This window comes from Convolutriloba macropyga, chromosome 15 (assembly GCF_964194025.1).
Source record: "Convolutriloba macropyga chromosome 15, txConMacr16.3, whole genome shotgun sequence".
Lineage (NCBI taxonomy): Eukaryota > Metazoa > Xenacoelomorpha > Acoela > Convolutidae > Convolutriloba > Convolutriloba macropyga.
The window spans coordinates 45137693-45162609 of record NC_134482.1 but is presented as its reverse complement, the minus strand read 5'-3'; the positions used below and the strand labels follow the sequence as shown (position 1 = coordinate 45162609).

The window sequence follows — 24917 nt, the reverse complement described above, 5'->3', positions numbered from 1 at the left end:
CACATTAAATTGTTCAAACCACATCAAGTTTTTCAATCTGAATTCCTTTTTTAAAAGCAATGTTTGCTGAAACTTTACGGAATTCTAATATTGGCTGAGTATTTGGTGAAAGTACTTGATTTAATTGATAACTGAAGCTGATTGTTCTGACAACCTCTTGTAAAACCATCTTTTCTTTGCATTAGTTGAAAAACATTCTTGAAATTTTTAATTTTTAAAAGATCGAAAATATTATTAGCTAACCTGAATTGAAATCTTGAAATCTTAGTTAAACATTTCAATAGGCATATCGTTTTTTATATACCATGCATAATTGTTTCTAATTGTCTTTTCATCTGGTAAAAATTGTGCCTACATCCTTTACACTTATATTATAAGCATCCTCGAAATTGAACAAAAAACTTAGGGTTGTTTTCAAAAAGTTAAATTCGGGTTTTGCTTAGAATTGATTGTGGTGTCTCTACAAAAATATTTAAGTGGGACAATATCTGGAAATCACTTTAATTTCTTTTGTGGATCAGGCATTTTTATACCTAGGGGTTTCTCAGTGAATTCTTATATATGTTTGGGCAAATTTGTTAACTCTTATCTTGTTTTGTGGTGCTTGAGATCTTGATTTTGGTTTTTTGCGTTTTTGCTGAAGATATAAAAAAAATTACGTTAAATTAATTTGCAAAAGCACGCGTTTAATACTTTTAAATAATTTGAAGGAAGGAAGGAAAATACACAGAATTTTTTTAAAAAATTAATATGTAGCAGGATAAATTCTCCTTTTTATACTAATGAGTTTTTTTCTTTTTTAGCTTCTGGATTTATTGATTTTGAGATGCCATATGCAGGCATCCTTATGTAGGAATATCAGAAACTTTCTGCACAAATATCTAAAGTCATCAGATTAACATCGAATTTCATGGATTTCTTGAACAGCATTTAATTTGCTTATCAGAAACAATAACTATGTTCGTCAACACGATCGATATGCCTCAATGCCAGCATTTAGTAACATAAAAAGTTTTTGGATGAGTAAATTTTATTTTTAGCCATTTACAAAATGACCTTCTTTTTTACGTTAGAATTTGTATGAAAAGTTTTGTGATGAGATAAAATTTCAATCTGGATTTTAATATACCACCTCAAAAATTGGTTAAACTATTGATATAGTTTGCAAAAAAATCTACTGAGAAATGTAAGTGAAGACTAATTGCAGCCAATGTGGACTCTACCTACAAATTATTAGAGGTAATGTTCTAATTCATATCCAGAGGCAAAATAGCTCACAATTGGCCAAATTTTAGGGGTCCGCACAATCTGGTAATGCTTCGGCAACTTAAAGGTCCGCAAAAATGCACCTACCTATATTGCCAACATATCTGACCTGAAATTTAGAAGATTTCACTTGAATAAATCAACCAAATGAGGTTTCCGTTATTGACATAGGCTGTTTTTGTGACCTGTTTTGGGACCTAATAAAAACATTTTAGCGAATAAACAATTACCGAAAACTGTCCTTGATCAAATTTAAATTCACTTTGTTTTATCATTACTCAAGACAAATCTTTCAGTTTCATTTCTTTATTTCTTTGGTCGAGTTAAACGAAATATTCTCATGAATATAAACCATTCACATTAAAAAATCAGTCCTTTAATTTTACAGAAAACGTAATTTTTTTCCTCGATACGGTACAAAAATGAAAGTTAACGGAATTTTACCTTATCATGGTTCAGTTAAAATTCTATCTTAATTCAAATTACGGTACGGTTTAAGCAGCGTTTATCTTAATATTACGATTTACCTTAACAGAAGTTTAACTGAACAGTCTTAAGGTAAAATTACCTTAACTGTATTTAGTGTGTATCAAAACAAATTTGTGATATAAACTGAGCACGTCAATTTTTTAAACAACAAATTGTTGATATTGGAATTGTATTTTTGAATTTTGAAATTAAATTTTTCAGTTCTTAGCTTTCAAACTGTTGATATGAAGTTGAATCTGGAATTTTAAATTAAACAGTTAAATTAAACAGTTAAACAGTTAAATTAAACAGTTTTAAACAGTTAAATTAAACAGTTAAATTAAACAGTTTCAATTAAACAGTTAAACAGTTAAGTTAAAAAGTTAAAATTAATCAAAAATCCTCCCATTGCGGCCCCCACTCTTACATCTTTTTGAGAGGAAAAATTTGACACAGGTCCAAGTGAAGTAATGATTTTTGAATCTATTTTTCCATAATTTTCCCCATTTTTCACATTTGAAATAATCTCTAGTTGCACATGGGATTGACGAGATCTCCCAACTGGTGTTGGACAAGGCAGCCTGGAGTTTGAAGATGAGACTGTGGTTGAAGAGTGAATGGAATGTGATCAACATGTTCTACATCTCATTCGGAATACTCGCATTCCCTCTCAGCCAGTGCGAGGCCACCTTCAAACTAGCCAAAGGTATATGTGTTTTTGTATATGTGTTTGTATGTTTGTATGTATATTTATGTATATATGTACATGTGTAGACATAAAAAGACATAAAAAGACATAGCTAGACACTTCAGCTAGACATACAAACATACATATATGTATGTTTGTATGTCTAGCTGAAGTGTCTAGCTATGTCTTTTTCGCGACATTGGGTCGAGCTTAAGTCCAGCTTTAATTTTGGGTCGAGCTAAAGTCTTATTGAAAATTATGGGTCAAGCTAAATTCTTTTGGGAAAATTTAGCGTCCAGCAAAAGTCTTTTTATGAAAAATTTGAGTCGAGCTAAAGTTCAGCATGTCTTAAAGACGAGCTAAAGTCTTTTCATAGCTCAGATGAGTCGAGTATGGTCTTTTCATAGCATATTTTGGTCGAGCTTTGTCTTTTCATAAGTCGAGGTCTAGACCTGGGTTACTTTCAAGCTTGTAAGAAGGTCTTAGAAGGGTTTCCTTAATGTAGGGTATTGTATAAGATACGGGGGAATAATAATATCGGGAATAAGCGTATGACAAAAAATGCTTGAAAATCAAAACATGCTCGGACTGCTATTTTGTAAATCAGAGTGTTCAGAACATTTTTTCAGTGCTCCTTCACTACAATCATTGCTGATTTTTTGCGATGAATTTTTTTTCATTAATCAGCGCAAAATGATCGATTTTCTCAAATTCGAGTGCTAGTAAAGATCAAAAGAAATCAGTTTCCTTTTTTGTTGGGTATTGTGTAATTGGGTGCTTTGACTCGTTGGTCATTTTAGCATTGCATAAAACCGGGTTTCCGAAACCCATTCTCAAACTTTTTCGCCCTGCGTGTGACTGATTTTGATCCATTATTGTGCCAATTATGTAAATAATTGAAATCGGAGTTATCTGATGCGGGGTACAATCGCCCTATTAGTTTTACCCCATACTTTCAATCTCAATTTCAAGTATTTATATAGTAAACTATCAAAATTAGACGTAATTAGGGTTTGTGTTACAAGGCTGAGAGATAACAACCTAATGTAAATTGTGCATAAGATAAGCTTGACATATCTTGACAAGAAGCTCTACTTGTTCAACGTATACTTCGCCAGAGAAATGAAGCCTTGAGGAACAAGAACGAATGAGAGCGGGTTATAAGAGATGCCCAAGATCGAGAGATTAAGACCAGTTGGTGTAAATGGGTAGCACACTAGGCTTGCATGTAAGAGATGCTGGTTCGAATCCAGTACTGGTCCAATTTCACAGTTGCTGAGCCTGAATAGACCCTCTAACACAATGCACTGCCAATGTCCGAAAAATCGAGTATACATGCTCGATTTTTTCGCATTTTTTCACGACGCATGTTCTAAGATTATTTTTTGTAATGACTGGTTTTTAAATTGACAAAATACTTGGATAGAGAACTCATGGTCGAATATAGTTCTAAGTTTAGTTGATTTTCAGAATATTTATTACGATAAGGTTATTGTTGTAAGCGTATTTTAAAAAGAGTGACACTAGGCTAGTATCTTGCAAAAACTGTAGCCGAGGCTAATCTTCCATCATACAAAGTAAAACTTTCTTAATCGACTTCAGAATGCAAAGATGATATGTCATGGTAAAGATATTACATGTCTGGTCACGAAAGAAAAATGCAAAATTTTGTTAACAGAGGAGTAAATTGGGATATTTTCTATTTGCGCCCCCCCCCCCCCTCAGCTTAGTGGGTGCATATTATTTGCACCCCACAGACGCACGTGCCATATTTTTGCATGGTGATTTACTATGTAATGGCACGTGCTCTGTAACTGGGGGGAGTATATAACGTACTGGGGGAGGGGGCACAAACGGAAAAGATACAAAAATTGTTAAGAATTTAAATTTTTGGGATCTATTCTGTTTCCCCCCCCCCGCCATTGTTTTTTATGACCCCCAGTTACAAATTATATGTTGTTATATAGCACGTTACTATGTAAGAAAATAGCACGTGCGCCTGGGGGTCATAAAAATTTATGCTCACTAAGCTGAGTGGGGGGGGGGGGCAAAACAGAATAGATCCAATTTTTGTTTGTGTTGTAGTGATCTATGGGCCTGTAGTGTTCTTCATGTGGTTGCGACTGTTGCGCTTCTATCAAGTTAGCCCAAAAGTTGGACCGATCTGGATCATGATCCGCAAAATGCTCGTAGAAACCCTCATCTTTCTCAGGTAAACAAATTGTTTATCTACTAATCATAATAAATTCAATTCTACTATTTCCGGACATGTAAGTTAATTTTTGAACCAAAATAAAAATTAAAAAAAGCATAAGCAGCTGCAACTGATGGTTAAATAAAGTTACAAGCGATGATAATCATTTAACTTTAATTGTAATCATCAGTAAACTAAAATTGTGGTCTCAAAATTTTAATTTTGATGGTACTTATTAATTTTTATTCATAGGAATAATTGTATATAAATAGAAAACATTTAAGCACCTATTTGACAATTCATAAGTCGTGAGGTGCGCATGGATTGATTGTCAATCTTTAATCTCTCACAGAATAGCTTATAAACAACCAAAGTATTACAAAAAATTGAAATGTTTCCATTTCGGTTTACCATACCATATACCGATTACAGAAAAAATACTGTTTTTAAAGTCATAGATGGCTTTAGAACAACTCATAAATTTTTGAAACAAAGAATTTGTTTCCAATTTCCTCCTTAAAACACTCACCATATTCAGATTTGATTTTTCAATTGAGACATCTGAATATTTAATTATAAATTATTCTATCAGTTCAATAATCAAGTTCTACATCTAATGAGGGAAAATCTCACTGGCGAATATAGGAAGCAGTCAGATTAGGTTAATTTTAGATAACAAAATATGTTTTGGAAAACAACATTAGAGTTAGCAGTTTATGCTTCATTTTAAAATCAGATGAGCTGTCATTCCTGTCGTAGGAAACAGATTTTCTCTCTCCAGCTATATTGTTTTTCTGTGGGAAAATGCAGTCGTTGTTAACTCTAGTTAGAGGAAAAAGGTAATTACTCAGAGCATTTAGAAAATTAGTCGTGCTGTTTTTGAGAATAATTTTTAAATATAATAAAAATTAATTAACTACGCTATTTTTGTCATAGCGTGTTTTACTTCGTCACTAAAAGTAAATTAATTTCTAAGAAACTCCTCCTTTTCCCGGAATTTACATTTCCAAGAAAATTTCTTCTCCCGGATTTACATTTTCGAGAAAGAATTTAATAACTTAATGGTGACTTTTTATCTTATGAAGCTTTAATTTGTTTCTTACTTGTTCAAACTGGAAATAATAAAACGACCAAGATACGCATTATCACTCAAAGTTTTTTAATAGTCAAATATTGGTAGATTTCCTTCGATGAGTTGTATGCGCGATTTTTAAATGGACAGTGTTTTAACCACATACTGAATGCATTGAGTAATTTAAAAAAATAGACAATGAGGTAAAATATATGTAAGGTTTTTGCAATATATGTGAATGTGAAGTTTTTATCTTTATTTTGTGCCAAAAAAGCCTGTCCAGTATTTTGTGTGCAGGATCAAAATAAATTCAAAATGTTTTCACTTCATATATTTTATGATTATTTTTCAATTCAAAGTATAACTTTCGCGATTATCACACGACCACGAAATCAGATCGACTAGTTTTAGTCTGATTGAGTGACTGTAAAATTAAGGTGACTTGTAGTTGATTTGAGGGTGTCAGGACAATTTACCCAATGCCATTAGACCCCATGCCATTATTCCAAACCTGTCATTTTGAACGACTATTTAGCCGATTATATAATAAAATGGACGTGAAGACTTGATATGAAAATATAAACGTGAATGGAATCATATTGTCCGCTTACGTATATTAAACCGCTTGTAATAACGACTGCTAAATTTTTATCGGAATATTGAAAGAAAATATCAAAAGGCTTTTGACAAATTGAACGGTACCGGGTTGAGTGATTGACATATTATTTGCACAAATGCTCATTGCGAACTCGCACAACATTGTTAATTAGATATAGTAAAGAATTGAATTCAGCGCAATTTTTGAAGCAACTTTTTTTTCCATTTTTTTTGCGTTTATCTACAATGCAGATTTCAAATTTTGTGTTTGCTTACCAAAACCACGTACTTGATTTGGCTGCATCATTTTGTTCCTAAAAATGAGAAGTAAGAAGAATGATTAAATTGCGCAACTTTTCGCGATGTGAAAAGTAACTAATTAACTCAGCCTTTTTTATCATAGCTCGTTTTACTTCGTCACTAAAAGTAAAATAATTTATAAGAAAATCTTCCTTCTCCCAGAATTTACATTTCTAGGACATTTTCTTCCCATGGGTTTTTATTTTCATGAAAGAATTTAAGAACTTTATCGTGACTTTTTGTCTCATTTAGCCTTAGTTTGTTTCTTACTCTTTTAAAATGGAAATAACACATTGACCAAGATGCGCATTACCACTCAAAAGTTTTTAATTGTCTAATAGTGGTAGATTTCCTTCGATGAGTTAGATGCGAGATTTTTAAATGGACAATTTTCAACCAAATAATTTTGCTGCAAGTCCTAATGCGTTGAGTAATTCCAAAAAACAGACAATGGGAAAAATATGTGGAAAAGTTTTGCAATTCAATCGAAGTTTTTATCTTTATTTTGTGCCATCAAAACCTGTCCACTACTTTGGGTGCAGAAAAAAATTCAATTCAAAATGTTTTTACTTCAAGTATTTTTCTGTTTTTTATCAATTCAAAGTATGTTTTTTGACATTATCACCTGACCACGAAATCAGGTCGAGTAATTTTTGTCTGTTTGAGAGACTGTTGTAATATTAAGGTCACTTGGTCACTTGTAGTTGATTTGAGTTTGTCAAGACAATTTACCCAATGCCATTAAACCCAATGCCATTTATCCAAACCTGTCATTTCCAACAACTATTTAGCCTACTATATATTAAGATGGACCTGAAGACTTGATATGAAAACATAACAAACGTAAATGGTACTATAATGTTCGCTAACGTATATCCAACCGCTTGTAATTACGACTGCTAAATTTTTATTGGATTATTGAATGAAAAGATCAAAAGGCTTTGGGTGAATTGAAGGGTAACGGGTTGAGTGATTTATTTGCACAGGTGCTCATTACGAACTCTCACAGAATGGTTATTACTAAATAGTAAAGCATTGAATTCAGCACAATTTTTGATGCATTTTTTTTCATTTTTTTATTTTATCTAAATTATAGATTTCATTTTTTTTGTTGGCCTACCAAATCAATTTACAAGATTTGGCTGCATCAATTTTTTGTTGAAAATGAGAAGTAAGAAGAATGATTAAATTGAGCAACTTTTCGTGAAGTGAAAAACATCTAGAATGAATAAGCGGTGCCTAAATGTAATGAACAGATAATTGTCCCCATGGTGGGATACAACGTATGAGAACAATAAAGAAGAAACAAGAATGCCTTCCAAGAATTGACCTTCAAATAAATTAAGTACATCGTATACAAATTTTACTGCACTCAATATGATGATGATGTACGACAGACTTATTGACATATTTTTTGCAGAAATTGTCCTCAAATCATGTTTGAATACATATAGTAAAGCATATAATCCAGCCCAATTTTTCATGCAACTATTTTCCATCTTCATTTTTTCGAATTAATATACATTTTCTTGAAGCCATGCACTTTTGTATTTTATTCACAAAATTGCATCCCTGTTCAAATTGCATCTCTGTCAGCTTAAAAGCATCTATAATTGATTTTTTAGACCCATATAAGGGTGCAATTTGCTGTAATTGTTTAATTTTTTTGTACTGACTAGTATAGACCAATGTTAGCATACGACATGCGCTCGATGTAAATTGGCTAAAACACGCACGTGCACGTTATAAAACGCCGAAAGTCTGCAGTGCCAGAAGTTGCTATATACATAGCCAGAAGTTGACTTTCATTGACTTTTTTCCTTTCAAAATGTGCAACTGCGTGTATTAAACAAGGTTACGTGACTCAGCAAAATCAATTTGAAATTCGGGCTTCACATCTTGAACCCCAACGGGTTAAACGCCAGAAAATCTATGTAATTTCAAGCAGAGTTACGTAACCTATACTTAGTCAAGCCGTCACATCCTGAAACGGTTTTTGCTCGTGACAATCGATACGCAATTTTCGGAGAAATTTGCGGGGAAAAAAGTTTGGTTCTTTCCGTTTGTGCCCCCCCCCCCCGCTTAGTGGGCGTATATTATTTGCACCCCCCAGACGCACGTGCATAGTGAATTACTATGTAATGGCACGTGCTCTGTTACGGGGGGGGGCATAACCTACTGGGGGGGGGGGGGGCACAAACAGAAAAGATCCAAGATCCAAATGTTTTCATTCCAGTGTCTTCCTTCTTGTCATCATCGCATGTGGAATCGTCATCTTCTTGTACAACGTCGAGGAGTTTGGAGAGAGGAATTACACCGACATCCAATGGCTACTCTTGCGACCATTCTTCATGACCATAGGACACACTTTCCACAAGACTATAGAGGGAGGCAGACATCCATTTCTGACTGAAATTGTGGTTGTTTGTTTCCTGTTTCTGGGGAATGCGCTTATTTTGAACCTACTAGTGGCTTTGTATGGATCCGTGTACAATAAGGTAAGTCAGTGTATGAAACTTTTTCAATTCTTATTCAAAACCTTCTAGTTGAGCTGGATTGTTTCATGTTTACCCCCCCCCCCCGGCCCCCGGGACCGGCTGGACAAAACGACACCCTATAATTAATATTCGGATCTATTCTGTCCCCCCCCCCAGCTTAGTGAGCATAAATTTTTATGACCCCCAGGCGCACGTGCTATTTTCTTACATAGTAATGTGCTATATAACAACATATAATTTTTAACTGTGGGTCATAAAAAACACTGGGGGGCCGAAACAGAATAGATCCTAATATTCTTTCACTTATACATAATCTATATTTTTGCAACTACACCATGATAAATTAATGTATTGGGGGGAGTGGGGGGGGGGGGGGGGCGGGGGGAAGCGTTCCATTCGCTTCGTATATAATTCGATAAATTTATTAAACACCATATCTCATGACCAATTGAGAGTTGCTTTGTTGTTGTTTCAGATATCTGAGAATTCGTCAACTGAGTGGAAATACGAGATGTTTTGGATGTTGGAGGAATACAAGAAGAAGACTTTTCTCCCTCCGCCAATCAGTATATTCGAACGCATCCTTCAGATATTAAAATACCTCAGTTAGTTATGAAATAACTCTATGATCAGGACATGATACTGAATTCAGCACTGATTCAAACTCTGATCAGAGTCGTAATAGTGAATTCAGCGCTATGTCAGAATTCACTATGATAAAATTCTGAGTCAACTTGGCAACTTCTGAGCATAGTTCAGCCCTGAACTCAGTATGACGACTCTTATCAGTGTTTGAATCAAAGTTTCCAATTAATAAATTTTAGTTCAATATTTGTTTAATTTTGCAACCTTTAAACAAAAACATGTCATCTAAACCAAATGAAAAATTTCGGAAAAGTATGAGAAAAAATGCAGACAGAAAAATATCACTAAAGGGCCTGCATTTCTTGGCGGTGTCTGCGGTGAATTTTTGTCAGCTCTGATCACCTTAGTATAGTACATTTTTAGTATAGTATATCAGACAGTTAAATTGTTTAGTTTTTACAACAGTTCAGACTAAAGTCAAGTCCCCACTTTCTCGGCGGTTAAAGTTACAAGTTTTACAATATTGGCGGCTGTCGGCCATCTTTATTTGATAAATCATCAACATACTTATTGGAAGAACTGAGAAATATTATCAGAAGGCTGGCAAATTTTCTAAGTAACATTTGAATTTTACAGAATAACTGACGTAGAAAATGATTTTTTTCATCAGGGCACAAGGAAGACAGTGGGGTGATCAAAAAAGACCCAGACCATAAAATTCTGAAACAATTTGAAGTCTTCTGCACTTACGAATCGCTGCGCAAAAAGTCAAAGTCAATCTCAACCGAACAGTATGTAGAAAAACTTCTCATTCTTGAAGAAGATCAAACGAGACGGATAAAAGACTGTGCAGCGAATTTAAGTCTGTGCAGAATTACAATTCAGAACAACTTGGATCACAAGCAGAGGAAACGGCGGGAGAAAAAAGCGAAGAAGGAAAGACAAGAAAAATGGACAAGTTTGTAGTTTTGTTCTTGTTTAAATATTTTTGTATTTGTCTATTTGCATTTTATAAAATTATGTAATTTGTTATTAGAAATTCGATAAAGTATATAGCTATTCAAACTTTTTGTTTTTTTAACAGAACAAACGCAATTATTAAGACCGTTCCTATAAGAGGAAAATATAATGAAAACTTAATGTTTTTCTAAGAGTTTCAAATCATTTATGTTTCTAATTGATTAGAAACAAAGTCCAATTATTCAACTAAACTTAACCGGTATTTTTTACAATGTATGCTACATTTGTTCTGACCCACTTTATTGCGGGAGAAACTGTAAACTCAGATGGTTTTTTTGATTGGTCAATTTTGGCCTATCGATATTTTCATCGTAAAAAGTTGTGTGGTATCATTAGAAAGTCTATCCAACCTAAAATATATATTTAAAAAAATTTTTTGAGTTCCGCTTTTCCAACGGAGTTATCGAGGTTTAAACTTTTGCGAACTTTTGACAGATTTTTGTTTTTTGTACACATTTTCCGTCTTTTTAGGAAATTTTTGTGTCCGCAATTGCTAAAAATTGTGTTAAATTTGGTAACAACAGTGTCGTTGGTTTTACTTCTAAAATAGAGGAGGGTTGTTGAACCGGTTGATTCTCTTTTTTTGGCTGAAACCTTTGCTAAATTCAGCCTTCTTTTGTCAAAAAGGGCACGAATAAATTTTTTTTAACTCCTTTTTGTTTAAATTTGCAGGATTAACACAACTGAAGGCCGCTGAATTAATCTTTGTTAACTCTCAAAACGGTTAGTTTGACTTTTGAATCCCTTGAAATTTGCCCCTTTTTTGCTAATTTAACTCGATATTTATGCAAAATACGTCGTTTATTATTGATAAATGGATTTTTTTGTCAAATTATCCCTGTTCATTACCTTTGGACCAATTACTTTCTATAAAAAGACAAACGAAAATAGCAAGGCTAGTTTTGTTAAAGTCGTTGTTTCTCAAAGCGCAAAGAAATTGCGAATTGTAATCAACCGATGTCTTGAAAAATAATTTTCGATTTTTTCTTTTATCTAATGCAGAAAATACAATTCAAATCAAGTTGTACTACTAACAGCTCAAAATGGCTTCCTAGAATCTGTCTAGTTTTTCAGTCGAAAGTTTTTGATCGTTTTCAGTTTAAACAATACATATTTTCAAAATAAACAATTGACTATTGAGCTTTGCTACTTTCTTCTTTTTTTGGTCAGTTGTAGCTTAATTTCAGCAAAGAGAGGTTGCATTGTACTCCTAATGGGTTGAAAGTAAATAGTTCGCGTTCTTAAGTTTTAAGTATTTGTTTTTGACTTTTCACATAACTGACTGGTTAGATTTGACATTATTAGCACTTAGAAAGAAGTCAACATAGAGCACAAAAATAATTTCAGTATATCTATTATGGTTTTTCGACGCGGTCTTCTAGCAAAACTTAAAGGAATTTTCAAATTTTGTCTTTATTTATTCGTTTTGTCGTCGCAAGAAAAAATTCTGAAAATTTGCAGTTATTAGTGGTTCCCTACGGATGAAAAGGAACCTTTTTACTAATTTCAGTTTACCGCTAAAATTTTTCATAACTTGGAAATCAATTGTTTTGAAAGAAAATATGTAGATGTATTTTTCAAGTTTGCACTTTGCTGTTCTTTTTGAGCTACTAGTTAGCTAGTTTCATACATAACAAGTCGAACATCAATCTGTTTGTGTCAAAAAAGCACAATTGAATATACTGAAGATTTTTAGTTTATTGCTCATTGTTTTAACGGCTTTGATACCGGTTTTTCAAAAAAAGGTTCAAATTTTCCACTTTTATATATCTATAGTATTCTCTATAGACGTATAATATATTTTGAATAAAAAAGATCCTTTTTAAATTTTTCAATTGTTTGCTAGTGTTTTTATGCCTTTGAATTTAATAATTGTTGTCGAAAAATACAAGTTTTTCTCTAATTTTTCTATTTTTGATCTTTTTTCTGTGAAGTTTTGTGAACACAGATTAACAACACCAAAATCTTGGTTGCAATTCACGGTTTGGAAAGCAGCGTTTAAAAGTGAGTGCAGACATCCCTCCCGCCTTTTACTGCCATCTTCTTGTCACTGCCGTCTTTGATACCGGTTTTTTGCAAAAAAAGTTCAAATTTTCTATTTTTATATATCTATAGTATTTTCTTGAGACGTATAAGATATTTTGAATAAAATAAGATCCTTTTTAACTTTTTCAATTGTTTGCTAGTGTTTTTATGTCTTTGAATTTAATAATTGTTATCGGAAAATACAAGTTTTTCTCTAAATTTTCCATTTCTGATCTTTTTCCTAATAAATATTACGTAGTGTCAATTTTCAGGGGTCACATGTCTAATTATTGGTGTTCAAAGAATGCGCAATTGATTATATCTTATCTTTGTAGGAATAGATTATGACTTTAACGGCTTCGACACCGTTTACATGAAAAACTTGAATGAAATTTTGTGTTTTTCGTCTGAAGTTGTAGTTTTTTTTGTTGCAGAGGTGCTTTTTCTGGATAATGAGAGGTCTCAATGTCCCAATGTCTCAATGGATGGTCGTAAACCTATTTAAAGATTTCAGTTGATATCTGATGGCCGTTTGACATACGAGATAAAATAGCGAAGCACGCAAGCATTAAGTTAATTTATTATAAGCGGCACTCTTAGGATTTTGCTAGGTTTTGTGAACACAGTTTACCTACACCAAAATCTTTGTTGCAATTCACGGTTTGGAAGGCAGTGTTAAAATGTCTAGATACCCCCCCCCCCCCGCCTCTTACTGCCATCTTTTTGTCACCCAGTGAGGTTGAATAACCTAAGCTTGAGCTAGCTAAAAGAACAAGCCGACTCCTCTCGTGTCGTTCGAGAGAATTTCCTTCTATGTTAATGGTTTACATATATTGGTGTTTTTTAAGCTAACATTCGATAACATTAAGTTTAGCGTAGATTAAGCTGTTTTCACGTGGCCTTTTATGTGAAGCAAAAACTTGATTGAGAAAAGCTATCCTATGCTACCTCTGTAGCCATTATGAGGAAATTTGGAGCAAAAACAAAGAAATGCAGTTTTTTTGAAATATATTAAAGTTTATAAATTAGCCAAATGTCCTCAACAAGTGTCTTCACAACAAAATGACGCATAAAAATAATAATAATGAAAGTGTCTCTGGCATTCTGCTGAGACTCAAGCTCAGCTCTAAATCAATTTGATTGACTGAAAAAAGCGTCCGCTGACAAAGTCTCGATTCTGCTCGATTCGGATCAATAAAAATTTTGGGAAGAAGAGTTTATTCCAGGCAATAAATATACAAGGCAAAGTGGAGTTGCAGGTATGTTGAACAATCAGATTTTTCCTTATTATGCTCCCACGCAATTATAACACAGTTATGAATTGGGATGTTTTTTCCCCTTATCGGTCGCCAGTTACCCAATATATGTATGTCTGTCATTGAATGGCAAGCCTTTATGTAATGGTTAAGTGACTCCGCTTGAAGTCACTGAGAACTTCTGATGTTTATCGAGAAACGCGAAGTGACTTCTGCAGAGTCACGTAACCATGCTTAAAACACGAAACGCGCACGTTTTAAAATGACGAAAGTCAACGAATTCAACTTCTGGCTAAATGGGACCTGCTGGTATTTTGACTTCTGGCACTGCAGACTTTCGGCATTTTAAAATGTGCACGTGAGTGTTTCAAGTTTTAATATAGAACGCAAGCATGTGGGTTGTAAATAATATTTGCAACAATTAAGAGCAAGGGGGGACAAACGACAATAGATCCGCGATTTCTGTGGATTGGGGAAAACTATACGTATAGTCCTCATTAAGATGAGATTTTCCGTTTCTGGAGAAGGGCTATAAGGGGGGGCTAAATTTTCATTTTCTTTAATATGTATCTAGATGACACAAAAAATAAATGGTTTTGGGTAAAAAATAATTTACAAAACTGTTAAACGTATAGATAGAAAATTTCAAGGGAAAATAGATCTTAAGTTTAGTATAATTCTTTAAATTATGTGACATCATTTAAATGATCAATCGAAATAACTGCTTTTATATAATACATTTACATCAAGGAGATTGAGATTTGTTTGATAAAAAATAATTATGGGGGGGGGGGGGGGGTGGTTAAATTGCGTACAAAACTTGTAAAGCATCTTCTATGCTATATTTTTTTGCTCCCATAGTTTAAGCTGTTTACAGAATTAAAATATGAAAACTGTAACACAGACTCTGTCAAACGTTATATCACAAAAAAATCAGGAATAATCTAGAATGTTCTAGAATACGTCTTTGAATCCCATGACGAGATTGCAATTGGGACACCTGTGAGTTGCCTTTTGGCAGTCATCGACGCAGAATGGGATTAGACAGCAGCCCAGACCCAGACCCACGAACCAGAGCAGGACACAGATTAGCCAAGTGGCTCCGCTCACTTCATACTCCACACTGGTCGTCACCTAATAATATCACTCTATTTTTACTACAATTAAAACACTCACGTGCATATTTTAAAATGCCGAAAGTCTGCAGTGCCAGAATTCAAAATGCCAGAAGTTGCGAATTAGCCAGAAGTTGACTTCCGTTGACTTTCGTCATTTTAAAATGTGTGCGTTTCGTGTTTTAAGCATGGTTAAGTGACTCTGCAGAAGTCACTTCGAAATTCTGACATAATATCTCGAACCACTTCGCGGTTCTCGATAAACGCCAGAAGTTCTCAGTGACTTCAAGCAGAGTCACGTAACCATTACTTAAAAGATTTTTGTTTATTGGTTTTTATTTACAACTCGAACGTGAGTATCGATGAAGTGTGTTGAAGACCGAACGAGACTCCTCTATGATGACGTTTTTTAAATCGATAGATTGAACATTGAAACAGAAAGTTCAAAATGTGAAAAAGTTGGAACAAAAAACCTTGGTGAACTAATTTTAGAAAAAGAAAGATTTCCTTTGGCCATGCCGCTTTTAAAGAGAGCAAAAAAAGCAGGTCTGAAAAAGTTTCTGCTCTGCGAGATCAAATTTTTGTTCGCTTTAGTCTTTTGCAAAAGAGTTTGATAATTTTATTTACACTTTTTTGAAGTCCAATTGTTTTTATATGACTTAGAGCTTTTGCTTTGTCATTTTACAATTTTTCACCTCACTGATTTCTATTTCATTTTGGCTGAACTTGATCTTAATCAATTAATTTGTTCTTAGTCGTAGAGCTTCTATGACAGTCTAATTTGATTACTATCAATGTCAAGTTGTTTTTATTCATGAAAAAAAATGTTAAACTATGTCATTGTTGACCATCTACAATTTTGACGAAAATATGTGCTATTATTATTCGAATTGGCATAAATTTTTGAAATATTATCAAATGGCAATTAATTTTCAAGACTCCCCAATAAATTTTTGGGGTCTTTTGAAGCGTCAATGTTAAGATTTGTTGGTGTTTGTTTCAATAACACTCATCTTTAAAGTTTCCTCAAATCCATTCCTGCCTTATTGCTTTTACTACATTTACCTCAGGTGGCATATATGTTTTTGTATTTCGTTCTTAACTATAATTGGTAGCCTAGTATATCGAATACTACTAGCCCTATTGTCAACGATCATTGTCAAATGTTGTTGTTAATTGACAGCAAACTGAATTTCATAGAGAATTTCAAATTGATGGTAATTTGACTGAAAAGTGAGAGTTTTGAATAATAAGTTTTTCTGTAACTCTCCACTACCTAGTCAATGGCCAAAAAATGTAGCATATATACCTTAAGCGAAAGTAATTCAAATATGCTTCAAAATAATTGCAGAAAAGAAGGAAAGCCTAGTCGCTAATTACTCTCAGATATCTCCCTCTAGATACTAATTGTTGATCACGAAGAAAATTAGCGGTTTTGCTATTACCCTTAGCACTAACCACAAGAACAATTGAGTCTTTGCATTTAGTGTCAATTGATTACTAATAATAATCGAGCAAAAAATAGGCTGATTACAGGTTCAAATTGGTTTTGTTTCGACAAAACGCAAAATTTATTGATTTTCGGACATTGAATACGCAACTTTTATCTCATTTCAGCTTATTGTTAAATTTTGTGTTTGATGTTTGGCCTTGATGGGTTTTGAATGAGTTTCATTAACTTCAATCACTCATAGGAGAAAGTTTTGTAGAAGTTTTCATTGTTATCTGGTCACGTTGGCTCTTCTTGTTCTTGTTATCAAGTTTATTTTTTTACCATCTTAAGCATTCATTAGACCTTTAGATTCAATATTTGACAATTCCAATAACTCTTTAGATATTTCTCTCATTTTTGTTGCAAAAATTTGCTAATTTTAAATTTTTTGCTGATCTTTTTCTTTGAAAGTTGTTCATCATTATCATTCGTTTGAAAGTGGTGCGTTTATGGTTCTTATCTATACTTTCTGAACATACTATACTGAGAGCTGAATTTTTAACTATGAAGTTACCTGTGCCCTGCAGCCAGGGCATTGAGCCATTTGGGGTCGTCTTCCCCAGAATTGGGTCACAATCACTGGAGGAGGAATCGGAGCGGGTGCTACCGTGACATTCACCGCCTGGGGACTCACCTGTCCGGGAGGGACAGCGGGGGCGGAAGGGGGTGGGGGACCATAGTTGCCGCCCTAAAATAACTCAAATTAAATGTCATTATAAAATAATTTGCCCTAATTTAAACCTTCCCAGGCTGAGGTCCCAGACGGAAGCAAGTATGTCCAGACCGTCCCAGACGGAAAGTACCTATGTCCAGACCGTCCCAGACGGAAAGTACCTATGTCCAGACCGTCCCAGACGGAAGTTGCCTATGTCCAGACTTTCGCGCGTTCGCCAGACTTTCGTGCGTTCATGTTCGACTTTCGACTTACAAGACTAAGAGTACTATAAAGGGTACCAGCTGACAAAAATTTCATGGTCCAGCATGCTGGATTGCTGGTTCAATTGGAGGTGTTCATTGCTCAAGCAAAAATATGCATGGGTGTAGAGTGAAAGTCTTTTTTATTAGGATTTTTCTTCTATTGGGCCAAAAAAATTTCCTGGGTCACAAAAGCTGCAATTATGATAGAAATATATGTCAAAGACCTACCACTTTTGACTACTCCGAATTCAAGTTGACTCATGGACGGAATTAATATCGGCAATTTCTATTAAGTCTAAGAGAATTCCCTGCTACAGGGTTCCATGAAAGCGTTCATTTTTTATGAAAGAGCAGCGCATTTGTTCTTGAAAACGTACATAAACGTACACATTATTTTTATTCTTACCTGACCAAAGTGGGGAGAATAAAAACAAACATTTTTTATGTGGAAAATTAAAAAACGCTGATGAAATGAGATTCATAAACTGTTGATCTGTTGTATTGATAACCCCCGTTATGTTTAAAGTCAATTGTAAATAAATAAACATAAAGAAAACTTGACCCCATCTTACTTCAAACATTTTGATGTATCAGTTGAATTTTTAGCTTTGGAAACTGAAAAGTTGACAAAGAGTAGTTTCTGAAATTTTTTGTCAAGTACGATGTAAAGAAACATTTTTTAAATTATCACGCTAATTGACTTTCTGCAAATCACAAGAAGGTATTACATTATTTTTCACAACTTTTTTCAAATCATGTTTTTAAGCAAATGTTTCAAAATTTCAGGTTTTTTTGAAATCTACCACAACCATAAAGGCAATAACTAAAATCTGAAGAGCAATAATAATAATAATAATTTTCATAGCTCCGTAAGCGAAGTACTGAAAACCTTTTCCGGTTAGAGAAAAACGGATGTAAAGCGAATTATGTCGCACTTGTTTAAACTTAAATATTACCCTCTAAAATCAAATTTAGAGTTCAAAATCTTGGATCAAATTTGAAAAGTGGTAAGGCGAGGGGAGATGATACTTCATTCCTGCACCACACATGAAAGGCTTTCTTCACAATTTTTTTTTGCTCCGAAAAACTTTATTGAGGGAGGAACTAAGTGCTCAAATGATTTTTTTGTTCAGTCCATTTTCGCCGATCGATATATCATACAGAGTTGTTAGTGGTATCATTAGAAAGTTTGTCAAACGTAGAAGATCAGAATTAAAAGATTTGTTTTTGAGTGTCGCTTTTTACGATGAGTTACGAAGTTTCAAAATTTTGTGAATATTAGGCTCACTTTCGCTGTTTTGTGCACAATTTTTGTAATTTTTGCAAATTTCTTCAAAATTTTAAATTTTTTTGTAAAAAATATTTAAAAATTTTTAACAATAGCCTCATTCATTTTCATTTTGAAAATTGAAAAAAAGATTTGCTGAAATGTGTGAACTTGCCCTTTTAGCTAAAGTGTTGCCTAAATTTTTGATGACCTAGCAGTTTTCATTTTTCATGCAAAATGGCAGCAAATACGCTTTTTTAGCCCTTTTTGTCAAAATTTACCTGTGATGCAGGAATAAAAACTCCTGACTTAAAAACCCTGTAGAGGGTAATTAATTTTACCTCTGGTTCCTATGAGAGTGTTCCAGTAATAACAATTTTTCCGCCTTTCGATATTTTGTGTCCATTTTTATCAAAAATGCATCATTTATTTTTTGATATATTAAGCACTTCTTTCGCCAAAATGTTAATTGCGCAATTATTTCGAATATTGACTTTATTAATTAAACTATGACTGCTGTTTATCAAAAATTTGTACAGATAGGCTTGATTGGTTGCATTAGACTCTGCAAAGTGCAAACTTTGATTGTTCTAAACTTCGTAGGAAAAATCGACTATTTATGACATTGGTTTTTCTCCTAACCGAATTGGAAAGAGCAACTAACTAATAGTTCCAAAGAGGTAGACGCCATTTGCTTTCTTGCAAAAACGATCTTTTCCCCATTTTTGGTTTTTGCGTTTTGTTTGCATTTGATCTCATTTATGAAAGTTGTCAACAAGAATTTGTGTTTATCTAATGAATTAAGTTCAAATTTCAAGATTTTTACGGATGTGACACCTTTTCTTTAAAAAAAATAGTTTTCAAAAATTAGTTTTCAAAAAAGTTATTTTTTTTGAAAAATTATAGAAAAAAATCCGTATTTTTGGTTGCTTGTCTCGTTCAGACACTTTCTCTCCCTCATAAAACGTTTCATTAACTCTCCTATGACCTTTATTATGATTTGTTACATTAGACCGCCATTTTTCTTATCTAACCCTCTTAATGGTTTTGAAGATTTTTTTTTGATAAATTCTGTTAATTTTCAAATTTTGTCCGTTTTCAAGGTTTCTCTTGTAGCTCTATCAGTGATCGTTATCATTAACATCAGTAATATCAGTCCACCTTCGCAGTCTGATGAGAAATGTTTGAGTGTTTGCATTGATTTATAATAAAATTTTACGTTTTCATTGTTTTTGGAACATTTTTTAGCAAAAAATTAACAGAATATAAGACTTTGTTCCGTTGCACAGTCTCGTTAAAAACAGGTACTTATCAATTTGAACTGAATTCAAACCATTTTAACGGCTTAGACAAATTCTTATTTCAGAAAACTTTATTTAAATTTTGGCCTTTTTCCGTTGTTGAAGTGGTTATTTTTGTTATTGTACTGTCACTGTCTCAGTAATAATGACAGGTCTCCTTATATCTCCCTTGAGTCATAATTCAATTTATGGTACTTTCTATATTCAAATATAATTTTTGACGATACTGACTCAACTTGTTTTTGAAGAAGTTGAGCTGTATTTTTGTATGTTTACCCCATTCGTATTTCATTGTTGTTCTCTCACTTTTTCTCACAAATGGCATTCTGTCTAATGTGCATCAATCGCTGTTCAATAAGGCAGATTTCATTTAATTAAGTTCAAATGTAAGGGGTTTTTAACGGCCTTGACATCGCTGAACCTAATAAAGAATTTGTAGTTTTGGCCATCATCCTATTTTTTTTTTCAATTTGACCTTCGCTCTTTCACTGACGGTTGTCACTCATTCATAAATGGGGTACATGAGAATTGATTTGGCCACAATAAATTCCTATTTAGCCGTTGTAACAGTATTGACATTTACTTGTATTCGAAAATTGCGATTAATGTTATGGGTTTTATCTGTTTTCATAGTTGTTCTCGGCTGACTGTCACCTAGTATCAAAAAAGATGGTCCGTTTCGGCTGTCTAATGACGGATTCATGTGTGTAATTAATGTACAATAATCAAATCTGTCGGTCTTAGCCTCTTTGACAACACATCCTTTCGGAACGAATTAGTAAAATTATGGTTTTTGTTGTTTTGTTGTTTGTTTTTGTTGTGTAATTGTTTTTGTTGATCTCTTGAATAGGCCTTTTAGAAAAAAAGTCTCATGAGTTCCTTGATAAAAGCTTTTCTGAGTTCAACTAACAATTTGAAACGAATTCCAATTTTTGACACCAATGGTTAATGGCGAGTTTTTAATTTTTGTTGTTGTTTTTCGTTTTTTTTGTCCTGTCACTCAGTATCACTAATGACGGGTTTCCCTGTCTCTCTAATGAGTCCCCTTACAATGTATTTGACCATTTTCATTCTGACAAAACTGTGTTGACGAATCTGACGCAACCTAATTTTGAAAAAGTTGGGACATAGTTTTTATTTTTCATTCGTTTTCATTTTTGTTTTGTTGTTTGTCACTTATTCTCCTGAAGACAGCCTGTCTGATGGAATTTTTTTCTGACCAAAGAAGCATTAAACCGAGAAAAAAATACTTATCTGTTTCAACGATCTTGACGAGAGCTGTTTTTGAGAAAAGATGAAATTACTTTTTGTTTTGACCATTATTTTAAATCAGTTGTTGTTATGCCACTTAACATCATTTGAGGTAAATCTCAGCTCCAATCTATTTAGTGCAACTCACTTTGGTTTGTTCAAAAGTTCTAATTTTTGCCAGAACATTTTATTGGATCGGACACCACCAGTTTTCAAAACGTTTATTAATTTTAGAAAACAGCCTTATGCCTTCTAATGCTCGGTAGTTGATAAGGTATTACTGATTTACTTTTGCGTTTATTAATAACTTTGAAGCAATTTGTTTACAAATCGATTTTTGACAAACCTATTGTGTCCTCTTCTTGGTTTATTGGTTTCTCTCCAAGTGGATGTTTGAATTATGTAAAGTGCCATTCTGTGAAACATTATTGTGTGACAGTTTTCTATGATGATATTTTGGGACCAAATATTGTATGATGACATTTTGAGACCACAAGATTTTATAAGAATTGGAAAAATGTTTTTATTATGTTCATTCTTTGCAAATGATCGTTTTTTGTTTAATTTCTTGTACGTATTGTTTTATGACTTGTATAACTATCAAGAGGGAACCGAAGAACCCATTGTTAGGTTGTTCTATTCTTTCAGCTCAGGACTTGTCTTGTTACGTTTTTCTATACCTCGTCACACAAATTTGTTTCGCTTTGTCCAATTTTGGTTTTTCTTGACTATTTGCTTTTTCTTTTCTAGGGTGTCCACAGTTTTTGCTGAATCTGCTCAATTTGTTTTAAGCGGAAATTGCTCAATCAGTCAATCTAACATAAATAGACTTAAGATTGAGGAACAATCAAAAATAAAAACGGATAAACCCATAAAAAATTCATTCCATATGTTTGAAAACGAAATCATTTAAATGTTGAAAGTGTAAAAATTGTGACCTTCAATTGTATTTATTAGTTCATTATTTCCCATCTGAAAACCAAGGAAAAAATGGCGAGTGATTTTGAAAAAATAAAACCACTTGACCTTTCATCTTTGTCTTCAATGCAATAGGAGTTTAAAGAGATCAAAACTTCAAAACTTCATAAATACTTCAACTTCAAAACTACCCGGGCTATTAACTCCTCTCAGTTTAATGTTGGAGCTTTCTGTGCAACGCAAAATACTATGCGAGCACTCATGCTAGGTTTCGAAATAAGTTTTCTCAAATTTCTCCATTATTTACATTGGCTGAAACCCTAGAGCCCTTTCCTTTGGTGGGATAGATATGCATACCCGGGTCGAGACCGAATGGTTATCTTGTAAGAACTTGCAAGTTTCTAGCAGAAACTTACAAAGCGATGCGTCGCCTTGCAAGTTTTTCCAAAAACTTGCAAGTTCTTACAAATTAACCATTCGACTTGCAAGTTCTTACAAGTTAACCATTCGACTTACAATGCTCTTACAAGTTAACTATTTGACTTACAAGTTTACCATTTGCACACACACCACACACATACACGCGCGCACACACATACACGCACACATACACACGCGCGCACATACACACACACACACACACACACACACACATACGCACCAAACCGTAAATAAAACGTTGCAAGACATGAACGTAAACGGACGTTTGGAAAAAATAGAATCTGGAAAAGTGTGAATTAAATTATAAAAAAGGATATAAAAATGAAGGGCTACTAAATTATTTTGAGAAAATACTGACATATGAGTTTGAATTTTCAATCAAAATTAATATTTCGGGAACACTTTTTAAAAAGAAATCATGAAGAAGCAAATTTAGATCTACAGTTTTTTAATGGAATTGCAAAAAGAACTCTCTTGAATTGATAAAATTCAAAAAGTAACCATTTTTTCTACTTAGGTCGAATTGTATTATGTTATCCAAACAGAGCAACTAACTTCCACGCGCTTTCTACGGTAAATGACTGAATGTTAAATTGAAATAACCATTAAGAGATGAGCTCGACCGGAACGAACTTGCATGAAACTTACAAGTAAGCCATTCGCCTTGCAAGTTTTTACTAGTTAACTATTCGACTTACAAGTTCTTACAAGTTAACCATTCGACTTGTAAGTTCTTACAAGTTAACCATCTTTTACAAGAATTTTGCAAGTTCTTAAAAGTTAACCATTCGGTCTCGACCCGGGTATCTATCCCACCAAAGGTAGGGCACCGGGGTTTCAGCCGATGTAAATAATGGAGAAATTTGAGAACAATTATTTCGAAACCTAGCAAGAGTGATCGCATAGTATTTTGCTTTGCGCAGAAAGTTCCAACATTAAACTCGGAGGACGTGATAGCACGGGAAGTTTTGAAGCTACCTAAAATTCGGAGACCACATTTCAAAAATAATCTCTTTAAACTCCTATTGCTTTGAAGACAAGAAATCAGTGGGTACTTACGTATTGTTGCTGTGGGTATTGTTGAGGCGCAGGAGGTTGTTGCGGGTAGAACCCGACTTCCGGTTGAGACGCCGGGTACGGAGGGGGTAAATTGCCCGCGTGAGTTTTGTTGTACTGATCATCCATATTTATATGACTACCAACTCAAAATTGGCGACACTGTATAACAAATAATTTATAAATAGTCGGATTATACAACAATCAACGTTATAATAAAATCAACGTTAATATTATATTTTCAAGCCTGCGCAAAATATAATTGAAAGTCTAGCTGTACGTGAATAAACTAGCAAAAATAAAGAGTTAAATTACCAAATTTGTTCGTTTTTTTCTTAAGCGTAAGTTATTGATTATTTTGTCATAATAAAAAGTTGAACGTTTTCAGACTACAGTTTTTCAGCTTTGCCAGAATTGAATTGAAACGCAAAACGTCGTTTAGAAGCAAAATTAATATACAATCTCTCGCAAAAATGGTATATACTTTCAAAGGTACTAAATGGTACGTACATATAGTGGCAATATTTAATATAACGTGGCAAACATAAGTCGCTTTTCTTATGTGTTTTCAATTGAGAAAACCAGGTAGGTAGTATTCAAAATATAAACAAATCAAACGAAAGGAACGGATTTATAAAATTGATAATCTCCTAGAAGCTTATATGATATTTAGTGGCAGTACCTATGGGCGTCAAAACTGTCAATTCAATTTTGAAAATAAATAGAAACTAAAGAACGCAATTTAGTTTTTGTTGATCATTTTTTTGGTTGTTTTGGGGGGATACTGACCGAGTAATAAAAAAATTTTCCAAAAAATCTTGCAAGGGAGTGCATAGTTCTTCTTATGTTTTCAAAAAAAAATTCTGAAATTTTCAATAGACTACCACAGATTATGAACGTCAAGAAGTCTTATTATAAAGAAAATCAAACATTTCATACCGAAAAACAGTTTTGTTGGCTTTTGCAGTAAAATAGGGGTCCTCAGTCTATGGTAGCATAAATCTATTTGTCGTTATTCCTTTGAAAATTCACCCCCCCCCCTTTTCAGCGCTGTAGCATGTCAGCAAGCGTCAGTGTCGTTGCTTTCAATCAAAAAAGAAAATTGAGAATTTTTTGCAAACTCGAGAAATCGCCAGCGCCTAATGTTTGTCTTTGTCGTTAACTGTTTGTCTTTAATTAACTAGATGAC

The 24917-nt window shown here is 33.6% G+C and overlaps 2 protein-coding genes across 8 annotated transcripts in view; one reads left to right on the top strand and one right to left on the bottom strand.

Annotated features, from left to right (window-relative positions):
* The window catches only part of LOC142354004 (transient receptor potential cation channel subfamily M member 3-like), a 127202-nt gene extending 116553 nt beyond the window's left edge, over nt 1-10649 (top strand). For all 7 annotated transcript variants that reach the window (XM_075406255.1, XM_075406254.1, XM_075406253.1 and 4 more), the window contains 5 exons: nt 2267-2440; nt 4508-4634; nt 8822-9083; nt 9559-9688; nt 10339-10649. In XM_075406255.1, coding sequence (XP_075262370.1) covers nt 2267-2440; nt 4508-4634; nt 8822-9083; nt 9559-9688; nt 10339-10634 — 989 coding nt within the window. In that variant the 3' untranslated portion in view covers nt 10635-10649. The remainder of the gene's footprint in view (nt 1-2266; nt 2441-4507; nt 4635-8821; nt 9084-9558; nt 9689-10338) is intronic.
* Nucleotides 10650-13914: 3265 nt separating this feature from the next.
* On the bottom strand, nt 13915-24195 carry LOC142354618 (lipopolysaccharide-induced tumor necrosis factor-alpha factor homolog). The gene is made up of 3 exons (XM_075406955.1): nt 23732-24195; nt 17091-17264; nt 13915-15103 (listed from the first exon to the last, which is right to left on the bottom strand). The coding sequence occupies exons 1-3, from the start codon at nt 23855-23857 to the stop codon at nt 14924-14926; spliced, it is 480 nt and encodes a 159-aa protein (XP_075263070.1). The 5' UTR covers nt 23858-24195; the 3' UTR covers nt 13915-14923.
* Nucleotides 24196-24917: the final 722 nt, after the last annotated feature.

Coding starts and splice junctions, on each gene's coding strand:
- LOC142354618 (XM_075406955.1), bottom strand. CDS start 23,857: ATGGATGATCAGTACAACAAAACTCACGCGGGCAATTTACCCCCTCCG. Junction 17,265..23,731: donor AATACCCACAGCAACAATAC/GTAAGTACCCAC, acceptor GAGTTATTTTAG/GGCGGCAACTATGGTCCCCC. Junction 15,104..17,090: donor GCCCTGGCTGCAGGGCACAG/GTAACTTCATAG, acceptor TGATATTATTAG/GTGACGACCAGTGTGGAGTA.